The sequence below is a fragment of the Ciconia boyciana genome, chromosome 3 (genome assembly GCF_034638445.1).
Source record: "Ciconia boyciana chromosome 3, ASM3463844v1, whole genome shotgun sequence".
Lineage (NCBI taxonomy): Eukaryota > Metazoa > Chordata > Aves > Ciconiiformes > Ciconiidae > Ciconia > Ciconia boyciana.
In genome coordinates, this window is record NC_132936.1 from 6,579,583 (window position 1) to 6,594,914 (window position 15,332).

At 44.3% G+C, this 15,332-nt stretch overlaps 1 protein-coding gene across 5 annotated transcripts in view; it reads left to right on the forward strand.

Annotated features, from left to right (window-relative positions):
• RUNX2 (RUNX family transcription factor 2) overlaps window positions 1-13,975 on the forward strand; it is a 226,036-nt gene extending 212,061 nt beyond the window's left edge. For all 5 annotated transcript variants that reach the window (XM_072858329.1, XM_072858333.1, XM_072858335.1 and 2 more), the window contains one exon: window positions 13,097-13,975. In XM_072858329.1, the coding sequence (XP_072714430.1) occupies window positions 13,097-13,779 (683 nt within the window). In that variant the 3' untranslated portion in view covers window positions 13,780-13,975. The remainder of the gene's footprint in view (window positions 1-13,096) is intronic.
• The last annotated feature ends 1,357 nt before the right edge of the window (window positions 13,976-15,332 follow it).

A 15,332-nucleotide genomic window follows, 5' to 3' on the forward strand; every position in this document is an offset into this window, starting at 1 on the left:
ATGATTTGGGGTTCTTACAGTCATATCCAAAGGCATATCCACTTTCACACTGCCCAGAGAGACTGAGCAACAATGTCGTCTCAAAATGGGCTCCCTATCTCTGTGGCAATATAATCAACATCTATGGACCAGATGTATAGATGGATGAGGGGGGGGGTGGTGTTGTTTCTTGGGTTTTTTTTGCCTTGGAAGACTTATTTCTCTCCTTTCTAAGCCAGGATCCTGTGTGAGTTTGCTCGTTGACTCATTTATGGACTTCGGCAGCTGTATCTTGGCTCTTCCACATCACCGCTTCTCCAGCTTGTCTCTCCTCACATTCCTGGTGGCATCTGCGCTCCTTCTGACCTTGGTCTCCTAATAGTCCTGGGCTGGTGCAGACTACCCAGCTCACAGTCCTTGCTAAAGACTAAACGCCATCTTTTTACAGCTCAGTTTCTTTCCATAAAGTTAATCAAGCAGCCTTCCTTTTACAAGGCAGCTGACCCTTTGGTCTTTCTTGCTCCTGGCGTGCTGAAAATTCCGGATGCTGCCAGAATCCTCCTCCCTCCCTTTTTAAGGCAGTCCTGTACGTAAAGCAAGTGGCTCCCCCAGGAAAGAGAGAAGGTTCTTGGCATAGAGTGGAGCCTTCCCTGACAAGGTGCATGTATTGTCTCCTTAGAAAGGTTCCTCTTTCCATTAAAATACGTTACTGGAGATATCTGTGTATTTCTATTAGAGATGAGTCCAAACCATGAGGCTGGATCCAAACTTACTCAAACCATGAGGTTGCTTAAAGTGGAGTACAATCTCGATGTGTACTTTTTGGCTTGAGCTGCTCTCCTGTTTGCACAGCGTAACACAAAAAGCATCACTACGCTGTTGGGAAAGCTGCTGACACAACTAAGAAACCGAGTGGTAAAGACTTGTCATCAAAATCAACAAACCTAAAGGCAAATGGGAACCTGGTGGCATGAATAATTGCGACCCCCTGCCCAGCCACACAGAGGAAACTTTTTCTTCCCAATAATCACCAGGTTTTATGAAAGAAAAAAATCAATTGCAGATGAAGCACAGAGCAAAATTTGCCTGCATTCATCTTACTGGGGAAAAAGAAAAAAAATCTCCTTCTTTGGACTTAGTCTGTGTATGTCTTTGCTGTGTACTGAGCTGCAAACGGTGGCCTCTAGTTTCATTAATTGACAAACACCATCCCCTAAACATTTCCAGGCACAGTCATTTTATTTTCTCAGGTTTACTCAGTGGTTCTTACTGAGGTTTACATTTTTCCACGCATGTGCTGAGAATAAACTTGCCTCTACGATCTCATCTCTTGTGCTATGAGAAGTTTTGATAATGTAATTCATAAGCAACTTCATTTTCTGGGTCTTTCTCTTTCTGCAACTCTCCTGACTTTGGCTATTTACTCCTCCCTTTGCAGCAAACTGCCCTATTTCCCAAAGACCGCAGGACTTTCTGAACTGCAGCATTTCATTCCATTTGTCTCTCTTTTTAAGGGGCTGATCTGTCTTAAAGAAATTTTTCTCATTTAAAAATAATTTTGCTGTGGTTTTACAGTCAGCATGGTTCCCCCCTAAAAAAACAAAAAAAAAATCCCTGCAGGCCCATTTCTTCTCCTTCTCCCATGATTACACTGGCATAATGACACTGATGCCAATGGAATTATTCCTGTTTTACACTGGTACATATGACACCAAGGTCTGTAGGATGGGACGTACTCAACACCTTCACAAAATCGTAGCCGGGACTGGGCCAGAATGATATCTCCGTCTATCAAAAGGGATCTCAAAATGCTCTTTCATCTTCAATCTCTCAAACAGAGGAATATAATCATCCACCAGCAGGATGCAACAACCCCCAGAGTGAAATCTAGCAATACATTTAACATGGAGAACAAGGCAAAAGCAGCACAACACGACCCTTTAGGAATGTAAGCAAAGAATACAGTGTCCAGCTGAAATTAGTGTTACTATTTGCCTCGTGGAAATGCTTGGGAAGCCCAGCCAAATTTAGGGCTCCAGTCTACTAGAGCAGCCACAGTGAGGGCAGTCTCTGTTCCCCAGCGCCTGCAGTCCCAGTGACAAATAGCAGTCAGACTGCGGGCCAGCAAGAAGTTGAGCCAGGCAGAACTAAAATATCCCTGTTGGAGTGCAGTCCCATGAGGCCAGTGTTATGTCTTACCAGAAACAAAGAGAAGAGCACATTTCCAGTCTCAAAGACTTCTCTGTCCCATTAAGGAAAACTCCAGACTACAATTAGAAAAAAAACAAGAAAAAGAGACACAGCCGCAGCGCACCAGTTTGCATCCAAAATGCAGCCTAAAAAAAGAGGGCATGCTCCCAGGAGAAGGCTGCTAGCACCCTCTTGGGCTGGCGGCTCCGGCTACCTCGCTCAGGAGAGTGGAAATGTGACCCTGGAGAGAGACCATCCCTCCCCCAAACCCAGAGCCACTGGGTAAATATTGACTCAGAGCGAGGAGTGGCTGAATCACTCCTTCCTGCCCTGCCGAGGTGTCTCCCTCCACCCAGCGAGCGTCCAAGCCCACCCTGCACAGCCCAAAATATCAGATGGGAGTTGGTACCTGTGGTGATCAAAGGACATGGGCTCAGACGGAGAGACAAGAGTGCCTCTGTTTGTGCAGGGCTGACGTGTTTGTTTGCTCTCCGAGTGGGCGAACGTCTCCTCCAATTAGTTATTCAGGAGGACACGCGGTTAGAAGGGTAGGTAGGTGTAGGGATGAGGGACGAGGGAGCTCCTAGTGCTGTTCCTCCATCTTTGTCACGTGCATCGCACCCCAAATTCTCTGACTGCTGGTACACGGCTCATAAAGGTGTTGTGCCATACACAGTTAATGGTAAAGCAAGGGCCAGGGTTCGTGAAATCTCTGCCCCAAGGTGCATTGAAGCAACAGTGAATTTGGGAGAAGGGGTAAGAAAAAATCCAACTGTCTCAGTTGTCCAACTGTTGTCATAGTTGGATTCAACTGTATGGTGAAATGATCTGGATCATATGCCTAGATCAATTCAGATCATGATCTAAGGGTATTAAAGCTAAGCACAGAGAAGACTTGGGAGCCAAGCAGTGGTGACCACTGACAGGAGCTGTGAGTGGTTGTCATGTACATTTGGGTGGCTACTGGCTAGTGTAATCAAACTGGACATAGGAGAAGGCTGAGTTTACTGTTGCAAGCACAGGTCTGGGTTTCATTTCAAGTCTGCTACAGATTTCCTAACTGGGTCACTGTGCCAGCCTGTAACACAGAAATTATATGTTCCTCCTTCACCGAGCTGTCACAAGGCTCAAGGCTTGAAGGTTTCAAAACTGGTTGAAGATCTCCAAGAAAAAGGGCTGTGTAAGAAAGAGCATATACTATGGATCTCTTTATATATGCTACATTACCAAAAGCGCTGTATTTATATATTTCAAAACTGGGCACTGGGTTACATTTTCATTTCCCAGTACAAAGGCAAATACATTCCAAACAAAGCAATGTTGTTTCAACAAAGCAAGGGTTGAAATCTCTCCAGGGCTTCATTCTGTCTCATTTAGATCGGGCATAAGATCTTAAAGCAGAGTTTAGTGGTCGGCCGATCATGTTCCTCTGGGAAATGACAGAGTGGTAATTCAAAAAGGGTAGTGAAGTACAGCATTGTCTTGGTCTGCAGGACTGTTCTTCAATAAAACCAGTGGCTCACCCGGGTTACAGGAGAACATTTTTTTCCAAAGGAGCTGTGGCTCTTCATTAAACAAAAGAATTCACCTCCGGCTAGACTTGGGTGTAAAATGAAAATGTTATTGGAGACAAAATGTCTTTGTGAAGACAGCAGTTCCATAATGCCTGCCACGATTGCCTGGGCATATCTAGCAGTTGAAATGAAAGTTAGGACGAAAGGTACGTCTCCAGGGCACTGAATCCACATTTGTTAAAAATTTCTCTCAGGCTTGGGAGGTGGTTTCAGTTCAGGCCAGGAGCCCCGAGGAGGGGATAAGCAGCCTGCGTCCTGTCTGGCCATGGGCTGGCACTCACCCGCTCAGCAGTGAGGACCCAGATTCGATCACGAGTGAGTCGAATCTTTCAGGACTTTCCCGAAAGCCTTTCCTTGGAGTAAACAAATTCTCCCACATCTGACACAGGAGATTGGGAAAGAATCCCAGGGTATCTAAATACAAAAAATTGTAAGATATGCCTCCTCCCCTGCGACTCTCCCGACACACTTGGGAAAATTAATGAACAGCAAAGATGCAGTAGGGTCATTCAGGGAAATAATTCATGTCCAGACTGGCATAACTCAGGTGTTCAGATATGGCTGTCTCTCACGGGGATTAACTCTATAGGAAAGATATAGCCAGTGCAGTTCCTCAGTGTATGAAGACAAGAAAAAGCACCTCAGGCTGTGCAGTTTCAGGGGATTTTTGTACAAGATTATTTTCCTAAAAATATAACCATCCCTCTGGGGATGAAACATACTGGGAAATATATGAAAATTTAATGAAATCCATGAGTTAGTTCTTACTTTTCTCTCATACTTAAGGCAAGATCATTCCCTTGTCATGTTCAGATCACCTAGGGGCTCTTTATTGTACAGCCAAAGTGTCCACCTTTAGCTTGATGAGCAGGTTTTGGCCTGCAGACTCTTAGGCAGTGCAACAGCCAAACTAATCTTGCAGAGACACTCTCTTGTGCTATGTCTAATCATGGCATCGTACTCAGCCTCTCCCTCTTTCACCCAAACATTGCTGACCAAGGAGGGCCAACAGCCATGGTTCTGCTCAAGATGAGACAAGAGATTTCCCACGCTCTTTTTTCATCATCTCTTGCATTTAAGTACTGAGTTTCCAGAGCCTGACAAATGGTACAAGATGAAGATTGCTCGACCATTGGTCTGCTATGGTATAAAATTCTTATGAAGACTCTTATGTGGGCTTAGCAGAAGCCTTGTGCTGGGGCAGTCAGATGGTAAATACCCAGGAAAAGATACAGTCACTGTGTTTCAGTGGGGAACACTGCTGTGACAAGCCCTTGCGAGGGACAATCCCTTTTAAAGCATAACATGGCAGAGGTTCAGGGTAGCCCAGCCTGGATGTAGTTTGTTTCATTATTCAGCCCATGAAGAGCTATGCGGTGTAAGCAACGGAGGCCTGTCCACTGCTGGCTAAACAATATCCTTGCTGGACACTCTGTAGGAACCTGAAATCTCGTTGACTCATGTGTACTGCATTTCCAGACTTGACTCACTGGCTACTAAAACCATAAGATTGCATGGTGTGTCTCGTATTTTTCCTGGAAAAAAAGAGCAGGTTAATATAACTATATTTGCTTAATTAACATCTGAATTTGTTTTGAAATCTCCAGGGCACATATGTAAAGAAATTAAACTACTCTCAAACCAGCAGAGAAAAAAACCCCAAATGTCTGGAACTTCAGGATTTGTTTCTATAATGTTCCTGGTTGCCTCATCCTTTGGGCTAAAGGCAAAAGATATACGTCCTGACTCTTCTCTTTTGTATCTCTTAGTACCAGCTGAATTTCATGTGATCACGGCCTTATTCTAGGGCCATGTGTGGTAGGAAGTGCTATTGAGAAAGGTACAAAGAGTAGATACACAGGTGGTTTTAGAGAAATGCTGTCTGGCTGATGAGTATCAAAAATCTGCTGTGTAAATGGAAAAACTTCCTCACACGATGCAAAAGTAACCTAAGAAACTCATTGCTATAGGAATTAATTGAGATCAAAACCTTGCCAAAGAACAAGAAAAAAAGAAAAGAAGAAAAAGAAAAAAAGTAAAAGAAAAAAAGAAAGAAGAAAAAGAAAAATAATTTTTAAAAAGGATAGGATATTTAAAAGGCTAATAAGAATGTAATACAGTCATTTAGAAACACAATAGTACTTATTAAGGAAAGAAAACAAGACTTTCAGAGGAATTAAACATGTTGGAAAGGCTATCTGCTTCAAGACAGGAAAAGCTTTTGGTGTAGCTAATGGCCAGATTCAAAGAGGTAATAAAGCACCAGCTCTACTTTCAGTTGTAGTCCCTACAGTTGCAGTCCATTTTGAGCCTGATCTTAAATCAAATTTGTTGGCCTGCATTGTATAAAAGGTGATAGTCGACACCGTAAACATCTGTCCTGGGCCAAAAACCTGATTCATTAGGAGAACATCGGGAAAATTTCCTACAACAGACTGTGATGTAACTGTTATCGAAGACTTTTTGCTAGCTTCCTTTGAGGCAGCATTTACTGGCCATTGACAGAGGCAAAACACAAGACAAAATGGACAAAGTGGTCTGATCAATTATAATGCTTTCTTCTTACTGTTTCTTTTGGCTCTCTGGAAGTAGCTGTCAGTCTTATTTTAGTTTCAGAGGATGTAAACAGTCTCTCCAGCCACTTCTTCATCCTCAGTAAGTTGCTGGGAAGGGAGCACGTGTGGGTGGAGAAGAGATGTCCTTGCATGGCCACGGGGAGGGCTGGGCTGGCAGTCTCCTTAAACACAACAGATTTTCCTGCTGTGCCTTATTTCTGTGCTGGAAAGGGGAGGGAAAGAAGGCTTCCCCAATTTAAGAAGATGCATTAGTAGAGGCGTAGGGTAAAGGAGCCATCAGAGGGCTGCGTTGGCAATGTCAGTTGATGGAGAAGATGAAAGTGGCCTTTGCTCCTGGCTCCATTGTGGACTTCTGTCAAGGCATTTCATTTTTCCTGTGTTTCAGTCTGGCCCCCATAAAGTGCAGCCAGTGTGAGACTTGTCTGTGCAGCACTTTGAGCACAGCGGGAAAAATGTTTTAGGCAATGAATATTGTCATGAGGAATTGCCTGCTGCCCAACAATATTACCTCTCCAATGTGCCTACCTCCTCTTTTCCCGTTCTCTCTCCACACTGAGATGTCAGGGCATCCTCAGGGACTCTGGTGAAAATAACAGGAGCTGCTGAGCACTTCAAAAAGTCTGGCTTTGTCCCATAGGTGTCAAAGAAGGACCTTAGGTTCTTGGAAAATCTGGTCCGAAATGAGTGTAAAAATGCACATTTTGTCAGGAAGTGAATAAAATCTCACTGAAATTAAGCCAGGGACAAAGATGAAAAAGCAGATGGCCCATGACAAACTGTGAGAACAAATTTGTTCGCATGACATGGGAATAAGTATGTACTCATAACAGACTATTACTCAAGAAATTTTGAAAGAGCACAACTCCACAGGAGTCATAATGTGATTAGTCACATAAAGCCCAGTCCAGCTAGGCTGGTGTATTGTACCTGAAAGAAGAGAAACATACCCCAAAACAGACCACAATTAAAAAAAAAAAGAATTCCAAAGACATGCACAAATTTATGAAGTCAGAAAAACTCGTAAGCAAATTAAAATCTGTAGAGTAGGCCGTGGATTGCTATTAGGCTGCTTAAAAAGCAAGAGGCCAGAGGAAGGAGCCTTGCTGAAGTGACTCAACCAGTAGGTTTTTAATTTGACAGCACAGAGACAGAGTTGGGATATTTTTGGTGAAACGTCTTGGACTCTGGGACAGACTTTGCCACGTGCCCCATTACAGTATGGTTCTGGTAATCTACAATTATTTCCAAAATCCCTTTTTTTTTTTTATTGTGGGAGTGACAGGTGAGATTGAGTTTGAAAACTCAAGGAATAGGGCTGATTTTGAACACTGTGATCTATTGTTGTGGTTTTTCAAATTAATATTTCGTGCAAGACCCCTGATCTTGAGTGGGCTTATTTAATTACATAAAATCACTTTTATCATTAAAGATTGCAATACCTTGGTATATATGATATTTTGGGATATTTCCGTGTATCTAGAGAGGAGTGAATTCCTGGGATATAAATGTCATTTGCTTTATGAAAAAATATTTAACAATAAGCTTGCCTAATGTTTTTATGAATTTCTAAGCTGCTCATCCAAAAGCACGTGAGTGTCCAGAGCTAGTTTAGAATTTTACAAAAAAAAAAAAAAAAAAAAAGATGCTAGAACAATATCTAGAACCAAATTCAGTTTCTGAAATCACACATATGCAAACACTGATCCTGGAGTGCTCACACTGATGTTTTTGTTCAGACCTATTCTAACGTAGTGTCCAGTAGTGTCTTTGCTCAATGCTGTAATTTAATCCTTTCTAAACTTGATTTACAGCTTGAAGCCCTTCTAAGCTTGACTGCAGAGCTGAGCAGCAGTGGGGAGCAATGCCACTCTGCATCTGAATCAAACCTGAGCAGCACAGGAGGGATGGCTTCAGATTCAGATCCCAAATATGGACTTCGTCCGTGCAAAAGCAGTACCACCCTCTCTTACGCAAACGTTGCTATTGGACTTTCATTTACCACAAGCTGTTAGGACTTCAGTTTCACTTCTTACCAGAAAGAGGAGGCAGCCGTATATTTAGACTTTCTTGGGAAGCAGCTGCAAAATGAAGTGGGAGTGCACACACGCACTCGGTCTCACATGCAGATGCTGCTAGCTTTAGAGCAACTTCATAAACCCGAGCAGAAAGGACAGTGCACAAAGGCCTCCTGCAAGTTACTGTGTCATGGAAGGGACTGCATTATTCATTTCAACATTTTAATATCCTTATCATTGAAATAGATTGTTTGTTCAGTGCTGACTCACTTGAAAGATTATCACCTTCTGAACCATCAGCTCATTTCTGGAAGCACTCTAGGGGCCTAAGTCTCTACTTTGTTGCACCTTAAACCTTATCGCCATGGTTTTGTGCCTTCCATGGGAACACAGAGGCAGCACTACCCATCTACTATTCTGACTTGATAGGAAATTACTTGCTACATCTATATATCAGGTGAGGAATCCAGCTCACCCAACTTCAGCCATTTAGAAGTTAGTCAGCCCATCTAAGATAGTTGCCTTACTCCTACACGAAGTGCTGGAAGGGGAGGGACACTCCACAGCATGATCCTCCCACCCTTCTTAGGGACCTGATAGCTTGGGACGGCTTATCCCCAGAGGTGCTTCTTTCTCTGCTGGAGTCTGGATGACTGCACTGCACTAGACGGAAACTAAATGGCTAATGTTAGATGAGCTGAATCCCATGCAGTGTGCTAGCCAGTGGAAAGTCATGCCCCTGATTTTCCCTCAAGGTTTCTCCTTCATAGACCTTTCCCTTGTTAGCTGACAAAAGACTAAGAAATCGGAGTTTGCAGCCATTGGGCTGTAAGGCAGATAAAATCAGTAGTCAAACAAAAGCAGCTAAGATAGCCAAGACTGCCTGAAAAGTTAAAGGCATGCTCTTCTCATACAGATGAATGCATTTAAAATAACTTTAGTTTCCCCATTCTCACAGGGCAGCTCATTAATCTTTTGGTAACATCCATCATCATGGGCAGGCAATGTACCAGGAAATCCTCTCCTGGAGGTGCTCCTTTGCTCTCTTTCATTCTGGTATCACCTGGGCTATTTGCAGTCCTGTGAGTTTTTAACACCCCAAGTCTTCTCAGAGTTGGCAGCGCAGAAGTATTCCCTATTACTTGCAAATAGGTAACACAAAAATGTGCAACTGCTTTCTCTTTGGGAGATCCGTGGTAGATCAGGAGGGTAGTGAATGTTAGGCATCCAGTGTTTCTAAGCTGGGTACCCATCTTATTTTTATGCATTTGGTATAGGATTCCTCTTTTGAAATGTAGGCATTTTTAGTGCATGGCATCCACATCTGAGTTAGTTATCTTACGTTATGCCCAGCAAGGAGATGAGGATACATATTTCTCGTTCTAGCAATAAAGAGGTGATGCTAGATGTATTTAATCCACTGACTATGAAGAAAGGGTAGGGAATTAGATAAGATGTAGATATCTATACCGTAGACTGCTAAAGCTAAAGGTGGCATGAATCCCATCTCAGTAAACCAGTTCTCCTAAAGGATGAGGCCAAACTCCCTATGCACTCAGTAGAAAGAAGTGACTCTGAGTCTGTTCAGAGATACAGCCTATGTGTCTAAGCCTTCCCTTTGGGGGCTTTCCCTCTACATACAACATAGAAAATGCAGAGGCTTTCAGTGAAGTTCTTCACTAGGCGCTTACAGTTCAGTTGTTTAGACGAATTGGATCCCAACCCAGGTTTTCTGAGTGCTGGATTAACTTCCCTAACTGGTGAAATAAGTTTTCTTCTAAGCTAGAAGCTTACCTTGAACAGTCAATCTTTGCATGTGGAAGTACACTATAGTACCTACATGTCCTCTGTAGACTGGGTGTACGGGAGGATGCTAAATGACCATGCACAGGTGAGTTGTTATGTTTAGGGAAGGTCACTGTACTTGTCTGCGCCCCTTGTCTTCAACATCTCTTTTCTCTGCAGGCATCCATCCAACCCCACTTAGCTACAGCTCTGTCTAGATGCAGATCTAACACCCCCAGGAATGAGTGTGCACCTGGATGCTCCAGTTGAGTCTCTTTCTGCTGGGGCTGTACAAAAAAGGGAAAAAAGCAAGCACTAGAGTTGTGATGAGTTGCAACATTCAGATAAACAAAATTAGAGAGGAAGGAAATAAACAGAATCATCCTGTTGTATATGATAAGCAACTGTAGTAGCTTGCTCCATACTTCATCATGCTTAGGACTTCCATACTCCTGGGCTTTCTCAAATACACCCTAGCAATTTTTTCCATGGAGAAAAAATTATTGACCCTAGCTGACCCTGCTTTGAGCAGGGGTTCGGACTAGATGGTGTGCAGAGGTCCCTTCCAACCTCAGCGATTCTGTGATTCTGCAATTTTCGTCATCAGTTTGGGTCTTTGGATATTGAGCAGTTGGGTCAGATCCTGTCCAGACAAGCAGTCGCTCTGGGTGCGCAGACCGCACTATGTCAGCTGTGCACATACCCGGCCACTGATCTGAGCAGTGCAACAGCTTCCACATGTCCTGGATATGCCAGGACCCCTGCACAGGTGCCCAGGCGCCCATGTGGAATTTCTTAGATGGAGGTATGGGAGCCTGATCAAGCTGAGCAAGATGTGTTTAAAAGGCTGCATGGCCTTTTAAACACATAAATCTTAAGGGGAGATTAGGGAGATGACAAAGCTGTGGCTTCTGATAGGGAACCCACGCTGTTTGGAAAGTTTGCAGCTAAAAGAAGAGCCTTTGGTGATCATATTTTTGTCCTATTTTTGTCTATATTAGTTACCACTCCTTGTATTTTAACCCCGATTACTCCTTAACCATTTAAGAATCATTTGTGACAGTTATTTGTCACAGTGCTAAACCAGATTACCTCAAGGTTTGTTGAGCTTCCTCTGCTCTCCCATGTATGGAAAAACATTACACTTAATTTGGTTTGTTTGGCCAGTGTGGAAAGGGATTAGCCATGCTATATATGGACCATAAACACTGTTCTGGTTAACGCTACAGTTGAGCCAAACCTGAACCTTTCATCTCACCCTTTGCAAACTTTGGTGGTTTGGATGGAAATGGAACCTGTATTTGAACTGTGCTTTATTTTTGTTTTTGTTTTGAAAAACCAAAGCCCAATCAATAACACTTTGGAAACCCAACATCCAGCACCTCAGCCCACCTCTAGTGACCAGGGATCGAGCGCCTGTGTAGGCAGGGACTTTGTGTTGGGAAGAAAGCCAATACACAAAGGAAGGAAACAGTTTCAAGGAACCTGCAGTAACTTTCCATAAAAATCTCAAGGACATAAGAGCATGCTGAAGTTTGTGTCATAATCCCCTCCAACCAACATGTGTGTTTGGTTAGGGAAAACGTGGTGGTCCCATGTGGAAAAAAGATGGACTTTTGTAAGCTGCATATCCAATTGGTTTGGTGTTAGAAATGACAGGGAAAAGCCTTCATTTGCTTTTGACTCACAGTTTCAGTTTGCTATCTGGAATACCAAACCAGCCAGTAATGAAAATGGATTTCTCACATCAGATTTTTTAGATGCCAGAAATAATAATAGTATGGTGTTAACACCTCAATACTTGGCTTTCTCTAGGTTGTCTTAACCTAGATAAATCTATTAATTTGTGTCTTTGTATCCACAGCAGTGCCTTAAAATTTGCACTTAATTGCAGCAAAGTAGTTTTAAAATTCATCTGTCTTACACCGACCATTCCTGTAGCATCTCACCACCTTCTGTATAATGTCTTCCTAATGCTAAAAAAAAGATCTGTGGCATGGTATAGTAATTCCACTTATGCAGATCTTTGAGGCTGTTGAAAGGTTAACATTTCCTATTATGTTTCTGGCTTCAGAATTATTGTAAAAATAGGTTCATCCTTACCATACAGTATTTACCAACTGGGCACAGTGGGTACAGCACCTTGGCCCATAGCATGACTCTCCAAGACTTTGCATATTCCCAGAGGCTGCTCTGTCATCCTACAGTGTATATGTTGAATTCAGTCCAAGCAAGCATGTTTCTAACGACTTTAGTGGACATCGGATGAGGTCCACTGAACTGCTTGCAAGGTGGCATAGGTGTCAAGTCGGGATGCACAGTGTCAACAATTTTTCTCAGTGTCTTCTTTGTTGATTTTCATAGCTGAAGCTGCTAAATATCTGCAGGCAGGGATCTATGTCTAAGTCTAATTTTGTGAACTCTGTCATGCTTCGACACAAAAAATAAAATTATTGTAGAGTTTAAGCCACCAACTAGCTCTTGATGTTTCTGGTGTTGACCTGTCCGTTCAAACCAGAATGCTGAAAACTGGGACCCTCTATGAAGCAGTAATTAACTTTGGCTCCAGCAGCAGCCATCCAGCTCTCACATCTCCACGGGAGATCTGAGTCAGTTAGGACATTACCATCGTTCCATGACTGGCCAGAAAAACACAGTAGGTAATTCACCAGCTAATGCATACGCATGAGCCGTCAACCAGAAAAATGTTAAGGCCTGTCCACAGGCTTGATGAAGAATGCGAGTGGAAGGATAATTTAGATTTGTAGTGCTAAATTGCATGTTTTCCTACAGTAGCCTCTTGTCTTTGAGGATGTCTGTTCTTTTCTAGTTGGCCTACAGAGAGTATCCCTACCAGCTAATGAAATTCCCCTTACATCAAAAAGGCCTAGTCCCACTGAAGAGACAGCAAGCAATTTGCCATCTATGTAAGTAAGTACCCATGTGAATCAAGGCTCATGATGTGTTTTCCTTGCAGACTCAGACCCTTGCACGCCTGATGCTCCGCCTGTGGCCACTTCACCACCAACCTCTGAAGAACCTGGACCTTTCACAGCTCCAGCGTCACCCTCCTCTTCCTCTGACACTGGTACTGCATCATTTTCACCACCGTTACCTGCCTGTGTTGCAGTCCTACATCCCAAACCGCCTCCTATTCCACCATCAACATCAGCTTCTGCTGCCACTGTTCACCCTGGACTCCCTTCTCTTCCTGCACCACCCGCCTCTACTCCATCCCTGCACCCTGGACTTTATTTGCCGGTAGTCCCACCTGGCAGTGCCACCCACCTCATCAACTGGCTGCCTTTCCTTGCTTCCGCAACACTTGCCACCATTCGAGGGAAGGAGGAAGACCAGCCACCCGTAAGAACGGGCTCCCTGGAAGGCATGAAGCGCTGCAGCAGCACACCCCCACACCCCTACCATGATGGAAATCCCCAGGTGGCACCCATGGGAGACAGGGCTCCAGGGGCTGCTTCCTCACCGCCGGCTGCCCACGCCATGCCCCCAGGCTCCGAGCAGGCGTCGGCAAACGTGAGTGACATCCTGGCAGAGCTGCGGACAATGAACAGCCATCTCTCCGTCATCGCCCTAGCCCTGTCACAGCTGGCATCGTCACTGGCACCGCAGCAGGATGCACGTGGCACCCCACCTCCTTAGTGCCGGGCTCTGTACTGGCTCGGCTTGCTCACAGGGGCTAGCCTTGGCTGGGGACAGCCCACAGTGGAGGTAGGGTGGAGGGAAGGGACCCTACCCAAACCTGCCTGTACCATCTGTGCCAGTTCGCTGTGCTCTCTGACACTGACCACGTCTCCCCAGTGGGTTTTTCTGTTTGTTTGTTTATTTCCTCCTTGTAAATGGCTGCATATATTAAAAAATAGTTTTGTGGTCTTGTTAATAAAATTGTTTATATTTCTTGCATTCCTTTCAGATGTGCTCGCTCCCCTTCTCTCATCCATTAACCACATGAGCACTGGTAGGAATTGGTGAGGTCTCACACAGTGAATGTGGAGAATCTGAAGTGGTGAGAAGTTACCCACAACAAAATGCTCAGGGAGGTGACAAAACCCCTCTGAGCAACGTGGAGGGACACAGACAGGAAAGAACACAACAAAACTCTGAAAAATTTTCCTATTTCTCTCCATCCACACTGCATGGCATGGCTCTGTTGACATTGGAGCCCTTCCCGGTGCACTAAATCTCAGGGGTAATTGCAATTACTGACGCAGGTAAGGGCGGTGATAAATTGTTCAGAATACAATGCAGGGTAGTTGTCTAAGCAGTACTTGGTCTGAACAGCTACCAAACAGCCTCAGCAACCTCTTGTCCTCTGAGAGAGCGTGAACCAAAGGCAGCTCAGTGCTTAGCTGGAGTGTATCTGTTTTATTTGCCGGTGGTGCCTGGGGTTCTTTAAGGGCATAAATGGGCCAAGCTAATTTAGAGCAATTAGCCAGGCACACGCGGATAGATCCTGACATTTCACCATCTTTTCCCTATTGCCAAGCTGCAGTGGCTTGCCTAAAGGTGGCATTGAAAGCGTGAAACCTCGAACAATCCTCTTTGTGGATGGGGAAAGAGCTCTTGGGCATGAATCCAGGACTCGCCCCTCTGAGATGTGTGACCTGAAGAGCAGCTGGTGAGGTACCCTTGGACGCTGCTTGGCCTGGCAGAGGCACCAGAGCTGGGAGCCAAAGGTCGGAATGTGCTCAGCACCCTGGAAGAGCCCCAGGAAAGAGGACTCGCAGCTCTTGCAGAGCCATTTTGTGCATCTCAGCCACAGTCTGCCCATAGAGCAAATAACCATCAGTCAAAATAAGATGTTTTCCCAAAGGTGGGCCAAGCACGGGGCCGGCGGAGGCTGAGCCAGGCTACGTGGCTGCTCCGCCTTTCATCCCAATGAATTAAAATGAAAGAAATGCTCGTGGCAAACAAGAGGAAAGAAAAGCCTCTGTGAAGTTTGGTATGATCTCGCCTTAATTTAGCCGTACAGCCCTCAGATATCAGGATCTGAGGCCATCTCTAGGAAAAACCCAGACAAACAGACAGATCGCTAGATAAGATTAAAGAGGAAGTATTCTGTCTATTTGCAAATATTTCTGTTACAGATGAGCCTAAGCCACAAAGATTGAATGTATATACAAAGTTCCCCAAAGCTCAGGTGTATTTGAATTTGAGGTTTTGGTTACTGTACATATATTTATATATAAACCTAT